The sequence below is a fragment of the Micromesistius poutassou genome (assembly GCF_964030765.1).
Source record: "Micromesistius poutassou genome assembly, chromosome: 11".
NCBI lineage: Eukaryota > Metazoa > Chordata > Actinopteri > Gadiformes > Gadidae > Micromesistius > Micromesistius poutassou.
This window is the reverse complement of record NC_140281.1, coordinates 19442241-19458044: the sequence shown is the minus strand read 5'-3', so window position 1 is coordinate 19458044 and position 15804 is coordinate 19442241. Positions and strand designations below refer to the sequence as shown.

The following is a 15804-nucleotide window of genomic DNA, read 5'->3' as shown; positions in this document are numbered from 1 at the left end:
GCATCAAATTAAAAGTTTATATTGGATCCTAATCACCGGTTAAACTTATATCGACTCATCAGGGGTAAAATGTATTTCATTTCTTTACAATATCTAAAACTGCATGTCTTTTCCTCATTCAACGCCTCATAGCAGTGGGCCTTCTGTGAATGTGATTGTGATTAATTACTATTGCAGGAGCCACATTCTGGACCCGGTCGCCAAAGCTGCCCTCGCTATCAATGGCGTCTCACCCAGGAACATTTCGCCGATAGCCAGCGACATATTATACTTTCCTCGCTGTCCGGGCCAGCCCATTTGGAAAGGGCATTGATATAAACAATCCTGATGATGGTGAAAACAGGTGTTTTTATCAACCGCTCTCTGTATCCAGCCCAGTCACGCCTGTGTGCCATCGATGTGGTGGAGGGCTCTTGTACCTCTGTTGACCCTCCTGAGAACAGATCCCTAAACCTTCCGTTGTCGTTAAGGATTCTCAGTGATGAGTGTTCAACCTGGAGAGAGCTCTCTGTCCCTATCTCTTCAATTATATATTGGTCTCTCCATGGATGTGTGTGTGTGTGTGTGTGTGTGTGTGTGTGTGTGTGTGTGTGTGTGTGTGCGTGTGTTTCTGTGTATGTGTGCATGTGTGGTTTTTCCATGGATGTGTTTGCGTGTGAGTCCATGCATGGAATGGTCTTTCCATGTATGTGTGCGCCGGTGCATGCCTGTGTGTGTGTGTGTATCTGTATGTGTGTGTGTGTGTGTGTGTGTGTGTGTGTGTGTGTGTGTGTGTGTGTGTGTGTGTGTGTGTGTGCGTGCTTGCATGTGTGCTTCTGTGTGTGTGCTTCTGTGCATGTGTGTGTGTTTGTGCATGTGTTTGTGTTTATGTGTGTGCAGTCATGCAACGTTTGGGTGTATGTGCGTGAATATCCAGGTGGACACTCTACTGTTCATCTGGCAAAGCTAGTGAAGGTGAAAGTGGTCTTCAAATGCCATGAAAACCCAGACAGTCAACAGTGTAAGAGACACACATGCTGAGAGAATTATGTAATACAACCTAATATTAAGCCTACAACTAAAGTGAACAGAATTCCGTGATTCTTCGGTTCCATGAGCACAGATATCCACTGTATGGCTCTCCTTCCATAACTGGTCCAGTCAGAACACAAAATCAACCTGCTGTTACATGGCTCTCAAAAATACTTAAGTGTCTACTTATCATGCACTATTGATTGGGAAGGCATTGTGTTGTTTTTGAGTGAAAATTTGTCTGAACGCTTCTATTTGGGGTTTGGGTTTTCCACATAATTTTTCCACTGAAGCGGGTGTTAGGATGATTAAAACAGCTATTCAGCTCAGCCGTAATTTCCATGGAAAGTTCAACTGTATTCCATCAAGATACATGACTGGTGATTAATTTGTTTTAGAGTTAAGAAAATAAAGAATAATACTAAAACCTTGATAATAAAATAGTAGCTTTGTGAAAGATTTAAGTAAAGAACTGGGGAACATGTTCTTCTATTTTATGTTTTAAGGGTACTCATGTCAACACAAACACACGCTTCATATCCAGCCTATTAATCATATTGTGCTGAAGTATATATTCCCTAATAAATCCTCATGCATTAAACCATTTCCTGGTCCTTTGATGTGAATCCAGTTGATATCTTCACATGTGGAAAATAAACATCTGGAAAACAAAGACATACCCTGCCCCTAGAGCCAAGGCTTATTAAATGCACATATCTCCATTTAGTACTTAGATGCTTTTACCCCAGTGACACCTTAGGACCGCTGCCATGTCCTGTTTGGACTGGCAGAACCAGAGACCTGCATTGAAGCTGTTGTTTCAATTCCCTTCCAGATGGACCAAGAAACAATCTTACGCCTTACCAGCAGCAGAGCAGAGTAAAGACCGGCCTGGGGCAGAATGCATATACATACATATATAAATATAGAAATATATATTATATTATATTATATTATTTATTTTAGAGTTAACTATGACATTAATGCGATTAATTGCAATTAAATATTTTAATTGTTTTACAGCACTAATATATATATATATATATAAGAATGCCGGTAGCTATATATATATATATATATATATATATATATAGCTATATATATATACACACATTCTTAACTGCAAGGCTTACAAGCCTTGCAACATTTTTCATACAATAAAAATAATTCGAGACATCATTGCAACACACAGCAAGGCCATCGCAAGGCAGTGGGGCGGCCAGGACACAGGGTAAGAAAGAAAGACAGAGAAGTAATCCATCTCGTCAGGCTCCTATAAGGAACAATTGTATAGACTTCCATTGACAACCCTGCGTTGTGTTTGCAGGCAGACCCAGTGCGGCAGCGAGCCGCCCTGTTTGCCCGGCTCCCTGAGATGGGAGTCGGGATGGGGATCGTCAGGCTCACACTGAGCTGGGACGGGATTGGAATCTGAAGGAGGATTAGGAGGGCAAACGAAAGGATTGTCTGATTTGGGAAGCTTGGACATTCGTCGTTCCACGTTTCTTTCGTCTTTCTGTTTTGGAGCTCCAGTTTTGAGCGCATGTATTCCGCCCATCTTGTTTGCTGAACGTTCATGTCCAGCTGAACGCTCACTCGGTTGATCAAACAGCTTTTGCCACCAACCCTGTGATGTTTGGATCAAACATCCAAACCAAAGTGCTGCAAGCTCTCGTTTAACTGGTTAGACGTCTGGTTAGACAGCCCACCCCTACGGCCAGTCCCACAACAAACACACAACAAACACACAACACATGTTGTTGCTCTGTCCAAGTACACCTGGGGAGAGTGAGAGGGTGCAGTCTATACTCTTGAGGGTAGGGTGCTTGTCTCCCATGCGAAAGGTTCTGGTTCCAAACCCCCATGGCCGCTGTCTCCCCCTAGTCCTTTGAGCAAAATGCCGCTCGCGATCTGAACGATCTGCTCGCTCCGAGCTCCATTTTCTGTCAGCTCGATCAAAACGATTAAAAAAAAAACACAGAACACATCCAAAACATTCTGTGGTCGTGACCCAAGTGGCATCCATCTGATTCTCCCCTGCCCTGCCCTGCCTTACCCTACGTACTGCGGCTGGCTGACCCCTCCCCCCCCCCCCCCCCCCGGCTGTAACCCCCCCCCCCCCCCCTGACATGTGTTGCCGTGGCAGCCTGGGGACTGTGGATGAGCTGACCCTTATCATCAAGAGCGCCCGAGGAAACACATTCCTGGCCCTGGAGCCATGTGTGGAGGAAGAGGCAGAGGTAGGGGGTGGTGACGTACGACGGAGCTCAAAGAACGCACTATTAACACCGAGCCCCCCCCCTCCCCTTCCCTCGCAACCCCCCCACCACCAAAACAACACGCTCCATTTTATCCTCACCCCCCCCCAAACCTACGTCTTTTGGCTTCCTCTCTACACACACACGCACACACACACACACACACACACATACACACACACATACACACACACACACACACACACACACACATACTGGAGCGGTTAGTACGTCTCCGTGTGTGTTACAGAGCATGTGCGTCTTGAGGTATGCTACAGGATGTGTTAGTGGCCGGGAGGGGGGTGGGAGGGGGGACAGAGTGAAGGATGAGGAGACAGGCTGTGATCGAAACATACGACCCGTTGGTTTGTGGCCGAGGGAGAATTGGTTCCACCCCGGTTGCGACCGCAGGTTCGATGGCTCTGGAAATACATAATAACACAATGAACACTGATGGGAGGCTGACCTCACCTCAGCCTCTGGTTATTCTATCATGGAGGTGAAAAGGTTACGCACACACACACACACACACACACACGCACACGCACACGCACACACACACACACACACACACACACACACACGTGGCCAGCTTCCATAAACACTAAGAACTAGGTATCTTCAGGTCATTCATTCACACACACACACACACACACACACGCATGCATACGCGCACACACACATACACACGCTCACAGAAACTTTCACTCACTCACACACGCACAAAAACACACACACACATTCACAAACACACTCACACACATGCGTGCATCCATGTGCATGAATGACCTGAAGATACCTAGTTCTTAGTGTTTATGGAAGCTGGCCGTGTGTGTGTGTGTGTGTGCGTGTGTGTGTGTGTGTGTGTGTGTGTGTGTGTGTGTGTGTGTGTGTGTGTGTGTGTGTGTGTGTGCTGCTCCATCCCCAAACACAGTAATTCCCCACAGCTGGGGTTATTGGACAGATGACGTAGGCTGGCAGACAAGGTAAAAACACACACACACACACACACACACACACACACACACACACACACACACACAGACTGGCATGTCACAATGCATGTCAGATGTGTGATTGATTCTGATCAAAGATTAAAATGTTTAAAATGTTAGAATGCATGCATTGCAAATACCTGTTGAGAGGACAACACACACCTCCTCTCCTTCTGTGTTCACAGGGCTTAAAGAGAATCACTCTTCCAAACTTTTTGTGCTTGTTTGAAAAGTTTGACTCCCAGCTAACGTCTGCTGATGCCGGGAATAGTGTGAGCGTGTCTCATGCGTGAGTGATCCGTATGACTTAGGGTGCTTTCACACATATAGGGTGAATGCAACCGGCGCACTTTGGTGCGCACCAAATCAGCCGTCCGAGACCTCCCTGAAGAGGTGGTCTCGATCCGCTCTATCTCCCTATATTTGGTGCGGTTCCTCTGGTGTGAAAGCAACCGAAAAAAAATGGTCCAAAACGATGCATTGTGGGTGTTGGGAGCACGGAATTATGGGTCAAATTATTCATTTTTTATTTCCTGTTGATCTCACGCTTACCCATTTGTTTATTTATCGGTGGCTTGAGATGAAAAAATCCCCAAAACCCTCAAACCACGGAGAAACGTGGACTAGTGAGGAGATAAAATGCCTCATAAATATTTGGTCGGATCAGCACATACAGGAACAACTTGCCACGACCCATAAAAACAGCGACGTTTATGCGCTATTTAGCGCATTAACGCTGAATAGGGAGAAAGGTTATCTGCGGTCATTCAGGAGACGGGCACGTCTCTTCTGTTTGAAGTGGCGAGCAATGCGCCGTCGGCGACTCCAATGCATCATGACGTTGTTTTCGAGTCGCAGCCGCGACTCATTTTCAAACTGAATAGTTTGCTCAAAGTTACCGACACATACAATGTAATAGGAGAGAATCAGCCCCAGGAGCGCAACGAAAATCTGTCGCTCCATTTTGTTCTCGGAAGTGGCCCGTGAGTGGCGCGAAACTGGCGTAGTCTTCGCGGTCTATTTTGGTTTGCTTGGTCTATTTTGGTTTGTTTAGAAATATGCATATGTGAAACCGAACCGAACCAACGTCTGTTTGCTACATTGTATCATTTTTTGGCCTGGTGCGGACCAAAGCAATCGAACTATATGTCTGAAAGCACCCTTAATCTCAGAATGAATGAATCGGTTGGATTCTCATTGATTTACGTCTCCGTCGGTGTAACTGCAAAGAGGTCGAACAACGTGAACAACGTGTGCTCTTGCGTTCTCTCGCGTTCTCTCTCTCTCTCTCTGTCTCACTCTGTCTTGCTCTCTTTCTCACTGTTTCTCTCTCTCACACTCTCTCTCTCTTTCTCTCTCTCTTTCTCAGTGTCTCTCTCTCACTCTCTCTCTCTCTTTCTCAGTCTCTCTCTCTCTGTCTCTCTCTCTCTCTCTCTCTCGCTGTCTTTCTCAGTGTCTCTCTCTCTCAGCAAAAAAGAAGTGGAATGTATTCTATTAAGATGAGATGTGAAGGGACAAGAATCAAAACAGAATAAAAGAGATAAGACTTGACAACACAACACGAGGAAACGTTCTACCTGAACAAATCGGTCGCTACTTTCAGAACAGAAACATAACTATAAAACTGTCCAGTTTGCGAACATCTTTTTCAACCTACTTCAAGGTGAAGTCTTCAAATGCTGCAAGCTGTTTATTTGGTGAATGGGGCTTATTTTATTTTGTCTACTTTCTCCCCCCTCCCCTTGGCCGGCCGGTGCACGGTCACTTTCTGTGTTCCGTCAGTCTGTCAGTCAGTCAGCCAATGGTCAACGTCTCCAGTAATCTGAGGGCCCGGTCGGCCCTGTGGTCGCTGGCTGGGGGGCGGTGAGGCCACCACAGCTGGGTGCTGTCTAGACTGGTGAAGAGCAGTGCCCGGGAGACACACACACACACACACACACACACACACACACACACACACACACACACACACACAGCGGTCACTCTGAGGGTCAACGCTCAGTGGCAAGGCGTGGGCTGGCAGTGTGGCATCATGGGGAATTACCTTTAATTCCTTTTTCTGTGTGTCTGTCTGTCCATCTGCACGCCTATTTCAGGTTCATCAAACTATCTGTTTTCATTACTCATTTTTCCAAAGGACGGTCTGGGTGGGAGTTATGTTTTTTTTCTTCTTCAAGGTAATGCATATCTTTAATTTCATACAGCGACGCACATTCATCCCCCTCGACTAACAAGTGCAGCCGCAGTTTTCCACTGGTTCACCCGAGTAGGCTTTTCGGTGGCGTTCCTTCGTATTGAGAGAGGCTCAGTAACAGTAATAGTATCACGCTTCGATAGGAAACTGGGAATAAGTGAGGGTTCGAGTGTTTACCCTGTCCTCGTTCCCGGGAGACATCACAGACGTATGGTGAGGCGATGGGGTGTGTGTGTCTGGGGCCGTGAGTGACAAGAGATGAGCGGGTTGGCAGCTTTCTGCCTGGAAGGTGAACGTGTCAAAGCAGGGGATGGTTGATGGACATGCCTCAAAACAGTTTTGTGGTTCCCACCGAGCAAGTTTTCCAGATTCCTTAATTAGACATTTCCTATCAATTCCTGGTACCTGTTGGTTCAAAAGTGTAGTGTTTTTTTTTTACCTCGAAGTCTAGTCTGAGGTCGGACGATTTGTGGTTTGGTTGTTCCTTTGAGTTAGCGAGCTCTTTTACCTTCTCCTTTTCATACTTCCCTCCGTGTCCGTGGTTTCTAACGCCAGAGTCTGACTGCTCACGTCGCCTGTATGCAGGCTTTCTTGCAGGAATCAGACAGGCTTTTAGATCAGACATGCCTCCTCCTGTCTATTCGGTTGGTGTAAACTTGGTTTCTTACTATTTCTGATTTTCATTTGGAAATGTCCAATTTAGTGCCGGGGCAGACAGGACGTGTCTCTTCAATTTGTTTGGACAAAATTAAAGTGATACTTTTTTGTACAAGACCCAATGTTTGTCTTGTTGTTTTGATTTCCTGACAGATGTGTGTGTTGGTTCAACCAACCCATCACGTAACCTGTATGGTCTTTAATGATTTCAACATTGAAGATTCAGATTTAAAAAAAAACACTGCTGAGCATTCTGATCAGCAGGGGGATAGTGATGCATGTTTTCCAACTTGCAAAGGAATCTTACTGCTTAACTTAAACTGAACTTAAACGGTGCACTTCAAAAAATGTGCTATTGTTCTTCCAGAGCGTAATCAAATCGAGTTCAACCAAAGTCACCACTTGCGTTTGGCCACGAGACATCATTAATGAAAGAGACTCCTCGAGTGAAGCTAGACTCTGTGCTTCCTCCACCCTCGAGTAAACCCTTCAGGAATCCTACGACCCTCTCCGCCCGCCCCCATCTGCTCCCGCTCTCAGGAGAGGCCCTGTGCGCCTGGCGGCATTCCGTATCGAAACGTTCCGCGTGTCAACTGCCAACGGAGAGAAATTAGATGAGCACAAGACACAGCTTGGCTAGTCCTCCGTGGAAATTACGTCCCGCTGAGGAATGAAAAGGACATGTCTTTAAGAGGATTCCACTCTCTGCCGTGTGTACAGTGCTGAGTGCTGCACTGCTCTGGAGAAGGCAATGTACTTGGATTTCATTGCATTTCGCCCATCCAATCATCCATCCATCCATCCATCATTCATCCATCCACCCATCATTCAGTGGACGTTTACACCCAGGTTGTGGGATATTGGGGTCTCAGGGGTATGAGACCCCTCGATTGACACTTGAGACCCCGTGAAAGCATCCACAGCATAAATATTTGGGGGGTTCTGGAAAAATCTTTAATGCAATGGATTTGTCAGCTTTCGAGAGACAAAAAATGTCTCTCGAAAGCTTATTGTGTCCAGTATTCATTATTCACATTTGCAAAACATTTATTCACCAATACAAATAGGCTACAGAAAAATATGTTGCGGTGATTCCTCTATAGCCCATTGTTTCTGGTAAAGCCTTCTTCCATGGGTGACCCCGTTGCAAATGGTTCACAATCCAAATGTGTAGTTAGGAAAACCTAAAAAAAAACGTAAAGTGTCCAAGAAGCTGAACCCTCTCTCAAACGCGGCCATCATCAACCGCGGCCCAGACGGAGCTCCACGCATCCACACATCGCCTTTCCACAGGTGTCCCTTTGTCGTGACATCTAGTGCTCCTGCGGAGGCTCATTGATGTCACCAGAAGACGCGAGTTGAGTTCAGAGCACAGTAGAACTTTCATAAACTGGTCGGCGGAGACAAGCAAAAACATACGATTTTAGCCCTGTTTTCTCTCAATAACTCTTATTTCTGTAACAGTGACAAACATATTCAGGCATACCAGTAGACTCTTTAACGTGTTACCTTGGGCTACCTAGTCGCCAGCTCAGAAGCCGCCTCAGGTATTGAGTCTGTGTAAGACTTCAGCATAACAGGGGAGCACTAGGTAGTGGGGACCGCCCGATTGCCACCAGGTATTTTGCACGCTGCTTAAATCCACAGGGACTTAGAAACATGTTATCTATAAGCACACAGAAGCCAGCTCAAGGACCCCCACAGGTAGCCTGCAGGCATCAGGGCTTGAACCCAAAACCTTTCGGCTGGGCGTCACCGTAGCGGTTTAGTACCATCGCCCCGATCCCAGCAACTGTATTATCCTGTCAAGTAAATCAGGGGCTGGACAGTGATGTGGTGGATTGGATTCTGTGTCTTGGATTGTGTCTGTGCTGAGCTAGCATTTTTGTTTGTTTGTGTGTGTGTGTGTGTGTGTGTGTGTGTGTGTGTGTTTGTTTGTGTGTGTGTATGTGTTTGTGTGTGTTTCAACCCCAGGGACACACAGACCTAAAAAGCAAACACACAGTTGAATTGTTGTAAACGCTGCACTAAGCAAAACCCGATACACCAAAGCCAATGGGATATTACAACACCATGTTGGCCAATTTCAAAACACAACCCTTCCACTGGAATAAACGTTTCCTCCCGATACCACAGGGTCTCCCTCTTCCTCCCCTCCTCATCGTGTCCATCAGCGTGAAGACGATGAAGAGTGGAGGGTGGAGGGGCGGAGGTGAGTGGAGGGCAGCCAGTGATGTGATTCAGACAATTGCTTCGTCGATCTGGATCAGACAAATTGAATTCACACAAACATCCTGATTTTAAAAGAGAAAGTCTCCCATTTCAAATCTCGTTCCCGTTTTGCATCTCAATTAGCGTTGTGTTAAGAATTATGTTATTGCAGATTTGGTTTGACTTTTGTGATAAAACGTAAACTTATAAAAAATAAAACGTAATAGCAAGAGCTATGAACCTGCAACCAGGTGATGTATAATACCACTGACTGTGAATAATCCCCAGGCGGTCATAATCTAGGGTTGTCCCTTCCTTGACCAATCCAAATCCAGAGAATTCCTTGGCATGAACCTAGAGGTGCAGGGATATGGCCCATTCGTTCTACATACATGTATTCAATCCCTGGTTATTAGCATGGCTGTCAGCCAGCCAGCGGGGCCAAACCAACATGTATGGTGGGTTCTGACCAAGGCCCTCCTGGAGCCTGCCCTCAGCCAGTCAGCGAGAGTCCAAACCGCTGAGGGCAGGCTGGTATGGCTATCATCAGTCGTTGTCAACATTAGTCTCCTCTCCTGGGTTACATTTTAATGAAAGGATTTACAATGTGCGTCACAAAACAATCTAGTGTGCCTTTAACTATTCTGTTTTTTTGAAACACAACAGGAATTTATTGTCCAATATTCACAGAGTATTAGCTTGGCCTAGCTTGGCCATGTCATAGCTGGATCCTGACAGCGACGGCATCCCACGTTCTGCTGAGGCTATCGCTAACTATGTCACTTCTTCCACCTGGCAGTTGGTCTTCACCTATCAAGCTAACACTTGAGAATGATTAGCTTTAGCACGTGCAATTTATTCCATGGTAAACCAACCTCTCTCTCTCTCTCTCTCTCCCTCTCTCTCTGTCTCTCTCTCTCTCTGTCGCTCTCTCTTTCTCTATATATGTCTCTCTCTCTCTCTCTCTCTCTCTCTCTCTCTCTCTCTCTCTCTCTCTCTCTCTCTCTCTCTCTCTCTCTCTCTCTCTCTCTCTCTCTCTCTCTCCCCCCGGCTGGTGTTAATGGGTTCAGGCAAGTCTGAGGAAAACAGACCACTAAAACTTCCACGAATACGACCGGGTCAATAAAACGTTCGGCTCTTCTCAACAATGGATCGCTGTTATCCAGAGAGGAACCCTTCAAGGGGGGAAGGTTTTTTTTTGTGCTGAGTGAGCAATCGGTTCCTTTTTTTACCTTTTGATTTTGGCAGAACGGTAATTGGCATCAAGCGAACCAACAGAGTAGCTTGTTTGTGTGGATCTTTTTGTTTCTTGTTGGAAGGACACGGCTGTATAACTTTTTGCCCAGTGCCATGTTTCCACAGATGTATTAAGATGTGTCAGCGGTATCCCCCTTATTCAGATACCCCTGCCTTTAAATGTGTAGTGTGTTTGTTTAATTCATTAAACCAAAGTAGTAGTATGTCATTGAGCGTGAGCCATTAAAGCAACAGGCAGCGTTTAAGTTCCAGCAGACCAACTTCTTGATTGTGAACCGGTCTCAGAACCGCGCTGAGACTGAAGAGAAAGACAGGTTTCCTGGGAAGCCGATTCGAACGGGACTTGTATTGCAATCTTCCCTCCCTTTTTTCATTTCCTTTCCTCTCCAAAACGCTTGATGTTCTCTCCTCCACGCAGGCGCATGTGCTTCCTCTCTCCGGCGTCTCAGCGACGTCCGTGAAAACATCCAGACGGTAAACGGGTAATTCGAGACGTCGAGAGAGGATATTTTCTCCCCAACTGTACATCAAGGCCACCTAGCTAAACCAACGTGGTGATGTACAGTACGAATGCAATGCCGGCCCTTTCCCTCTGCGTACCCTGTGCGGCTTTGGGGGAGCGGAGGCAAGTGTTTCTCATTATGCCGACTATTGTGCTTGGCAACGGCGCCGCAAACGCACTCGCCAACAACCCAGAAAATAAACCACAAGAAATCGACTTTCCAGTGCCTGCTCCGAATGCCCTCTACGGTTTCACCTGTGTTTGTTTAGTGACGCTAATCTGCCCGGGCAGCTCATTTGCATAAATCCATTTAATAAATACAAATTCCAACCAGAGGAATAATGAAATTAGTCAAGTATCTTTATTGTTTTTTAAATGCCACATCCTTCAGTCAAGGATGATTTATTAAGAGTTTTTATTTCTTCTCCTGGAGTATTCTTACAAATTCGACTTTGACCCATTTTCTAGCGCCACAAGGGGAGTATGTTTATAAAGAACTGTGTGGATTAATATTAAAATTAAAGTCATCTGCTGACAGGTGGGTGACCTCACAGTCAACCAATGCAATAGCCAACTGAATATTCAAGAAAACCCTTGAGACTCATGTGTTACCATGACGGCTGAGGACCTTAAATAACCTTTTCAGGCACACTGCAGCGTCTCTTTTGCGTGTGGTTGTCCCACATCACAGAAGTGCAAAAGATCAAGTCAGTTTCCAAAGGCGAGAAAGAAATTCAGTTGGGCCTTTAATAAAAAACGCAAAATAAGCGAAATGAGAAGCCAAACTGTGGAACAAGTGTCAGGGATATAGGTTGGTTGGAGAACTTCAGTGTTATTAAGCATTATGTGTACCAAAGTGAGGTTTCAGTGGCCCACAGCGTGTCTTGTCTACTGTGACCCTGTGTCTTCACTTCACTTTTCAAAATAGCACCTTGGTTCGAAACAGAGACGTGGAATTTGAGACACACTGACAAGAAGGTTCCAGCCTGACCCATCTCTGTAACTGGAATGTCTCTTTGAAGATATGTGGACATTTAAACTACTTCTCACACCATCAACCTCAAGTTGCAGGCTAAAAAAAGACCCAGAACCACAGAGGTTAACTACTTGTACACATTACACACCGAGACACAATCGCAGTAAAAATAAGTGAAATCAATACAGCACACGTGTACAACTTCACTCAAAACGTAGACATATTTCATTTTGAACTTGTGCGATTCAATTAAATATAATTTGCCCTTAAAACGTCATTGTCATTGAAGTCTTCTTGCTTGACTGTCTGATGCTCTGGCAGAGGCACTTAGCTTAATGTTAGCTCAATGTAAGCTCAACGTTAGCTCAATGTTAGCTTAAAATTATCTCAATGTTAGCTCAATGTAAGCTCAATGTAAGCTCAATGTGAGCTCAATGTTAGCTCAACATTAGCTCAATGTTAGCTCAATGTTAGCTCAACGTTAGCTCAACGACCCCAGTCTGGGTTTTTGGTTTCCAAATAGATGTTTGTTGTTTTTGATTCAGATTTTGTGTTTATAGCCGTTTATAAATACACTTGCAAATGGAGATTGTGTTGATAAAGAAGTGGATATTGTGTTCCTCGCCAGGACACGCTAGCCAAAATCAACTCAAATAAGTTTGTAGGTTGTGTGTGTGCCTGTGTGTGCGTATACGTATGTGTCTGTTCATGTGTGTGGGTGTGTATGTTTGTGTGTGTGTGTGTGTGCGTGTACCTATGTTTCTGTTCGTGTGTGGGTGTGTATGTGTGTGTGTGTGTGCCCATTTGTGTGTTGGTGTGTGTTCCCCACGTTCCCTACGTTCCCCACGTTCCCCCCGTTCCCTCCGTTCCCCACGTTCCCCACGTTCCCTATACGTTCCCCACGTTCCCTATACGTTCCTTACGTTCCCTCCGTTCCCTCCGTTCCCCACGTTCCCCACGTTCCCCACGTTCCCTATACGTTCCCCACGTTCCCTATACGTTCCCTACATTCCTTACGTTCCCTCCGTTCCCCACGTTCCCCACGTTCCCTATACGTTCCCTACATTCCTTACGTTCCCTCCGTTCCCCACGTTCCCTCCGTTCCCCACGTTCCCCACGTTCCCTATACGTTCCCTACATTCCTTACGTTCCCTCCGTTCCCCACGTTCCCTATACGTTCCCTACATCTGTCCTCAATCCAAAGCCAAGGCCTTCGACTATCCTCTACGTCACATCAGCAACACTTTGGATCCCAGATGAATCGCTCTGCTTTCCTCATTTCTACAGAACCATTTTTCTGTTCATTCATTTCTCCATGTCGAATATGTTGGCTTGTTGTTTCATTTGTTTTGTCTGTTTGTTTTAATGCTCTTCTTTCAGAAATAGGTTAATTGTCGCCTGAGTCCCCTTGAGGTAGCTGAGCACCGTGTGGTTAGACTGAAAAACTATTTTTTCAGTTCCATTTGTTCACCTCCCTGCACTTTTCTGAGTGTCTATTGTTTTTATGCTAATGGTATGCTAGCAGATGTAAAATAGGTTTCAAGAAAAAACACTGAAACACACTCTCACATACACACACACACACACACACACATATATTTTATCTCTTTCAATAAACCTCCTTTTCGCTCTCTCTCTCTCTAGCTCTCTGAGCTCACGTCACAGGCTCATGTCTATGTCCAAACACTTTACAACATGCATCCAGGAATGTTTGCATAAAATGGCCGCCACTTTTTACAACTGTATACAGAGCTATGTAATTATTGAGCTCAAGGCACTAACCTGGCAACACAGCAGAGAACTTTATTGGTGTGATCAACGTCTTCTCATGGTCTTTCCAGCCCTCTTTAGCTGCAAGATGGGTGCTACGAAACTCTTTGAATTCCTCGTGGGAGCCAGTATTTCCCTGTACTCAATTCCAAGTCATTGTACTCATTTTCAAAGTAAGCTGTTTGTGCATGACCCCTTTCCTTTAAACAGTATTCATATAGTAAGCATGCAATCAGTGTTTTAATGCAAGATGATTCAAAAGGCTGACTACAGATAAGATATGTGCGATTTCACGATTAGGAAATCACCAAAAGCATCAATGTTTCCAGAATTGTTAAATAAATGTAGTAAATGTAGTGTTTTTAGAATTATCGATCGTGCTTCACACGAAGGACTGAATGATCATGCAAATGCGATCGTAGACGTGCAACTGGTGCACATCTGGTAGGTGGTTGTGTCTTACGCCATGGGGAAGGAAACGCTGCCAAATGGATGAGGAGAGATCTGGCTCAATAATCGGCCGTGGCTCCGCAAGGCGCAAGATGCTTCAGACCTCTGTTTGAGTTACACACACACACACACACAGGGCGGAATCATCATTTAATCACCTAGACAAGTCTAGAAGATATATAGCAATCACACACGTTAATCTGGGACGCACAACAAGCAAACACACGCACATACACACACACGCAAACACACACACTCACACACACACACATACACACACACACACACACACACACACACGCAAACACACACACACACACACACACACACAATGAACAGCCTCCAGCTATTTTTAACAAACGCACTGTTAACCCCCTGCGACTCTAACATTTGAGAGTTGAGACACTTTTTCACAAAAAATTATATACATTTACATTTACATTTAGGGCATTTAGCAGACGCTTTTATCCAAAGCGACTTATAATAAGTACATTTCTCATTAGAAGTTAAAAAATATATTGCTGTCGGTACAGTAAAGATGTTCATAGAACCAAGTGCAAGTACTAACAATCGCCAGGCCAACCCATTCCCCGTGTACAGCAGTGATAGCTAGCTACTGCAGATGCTACACAATTAAGTACTATGAATAAATACAACGTACATTAACGTACATTAACTCTAAATATAGAGTCAGAGTCGAATAAAAGGACACAGAACGGTAAAAAAAAGACGTGTTACCTCCATGCTCTAAGACACCCAACGACAGCGGTGACTGTGATTATTCTGCACGGCAACAGCAGCCCATCAACAAATATTCATTAGCGGAATAAAATCTGAGTTGCAGCGCTCAGCAGGGCCAGATCTGAGACCCCCAGTTGAGTGGCGGGGTCATTTACAGCGCTGCGCGGTTTATGGTATCATCCATCCTGTGCTGGTCCTGTGTTTATGCGGGCCCCCACCGTTTAAATATTTGAAGAGCACATGTGGAGCTGAATGGTAGCACAGGATTTCATCATAAAAACGAGCAGGCGGAGGGGGGGGGGGGGGGGGGGGGGGGGGTGTTTGGTTGGGGGGGGGCTGGTCATTTTAACAGTAGTGTCAACAGCGCAGATCTCTGTCCACTCAGCAAACACCGCGGTGCAGCACGTGGTCCGAGGAGCAAACGGCGGAGAGGGGACAAGACACTGTTTCATCTGGAAGGACCCCATTGCTTCTTCTACCTTTGCTTTGCTTTCTTTCCCAGAAATCCCTCTGGGGGTGTTCTCGCCTCATTGCCCGTGAGTGAGGTGTCGGCTGGAGACATTAGGGGAAGGAGAGAAAACAAACAAAAAAAGTTAGGACTCAGAGACACAGTGAGTGACGTCAGCCATGGCTACTGTAGGCTGGTCGTCTTGCTCAACAGGCCCAAGTTTTTGGATAGCTGGGGGGGGGGGGGGGGGGGGGGAGATCCAGTGGCTGCTTCCTTCATAGGAGGAGGAGGAGCAGGAGGAGCAGGAGGAGCAGGAGGAGCAGGAGGAGGAGGA

The 15804-nt window shown here is 45.8% G+C and overlaps 1 protein-coding gene across 1 annotated transcript in view; it reads right to left on the bottom strand.

The window, feature by feature from the left end:
- Positions 1-7704: 7704 nt before the first annotated feature.
- Positions 7705-15804, bottom strand: part of LOC311355480 (junctophilin-1-like) — a gene marked incomplete at its 3' end in the record, with an annotated part of 30265 nt that continues 22165 nt past the window's right edge. The window contains 1 exon segment of the mRNA XM_084475233.1: positions 7705-7708. Within this exon segment, the coding sequence (XP_084331359.1) occupies positions 7705-7708 (4 nt within the window).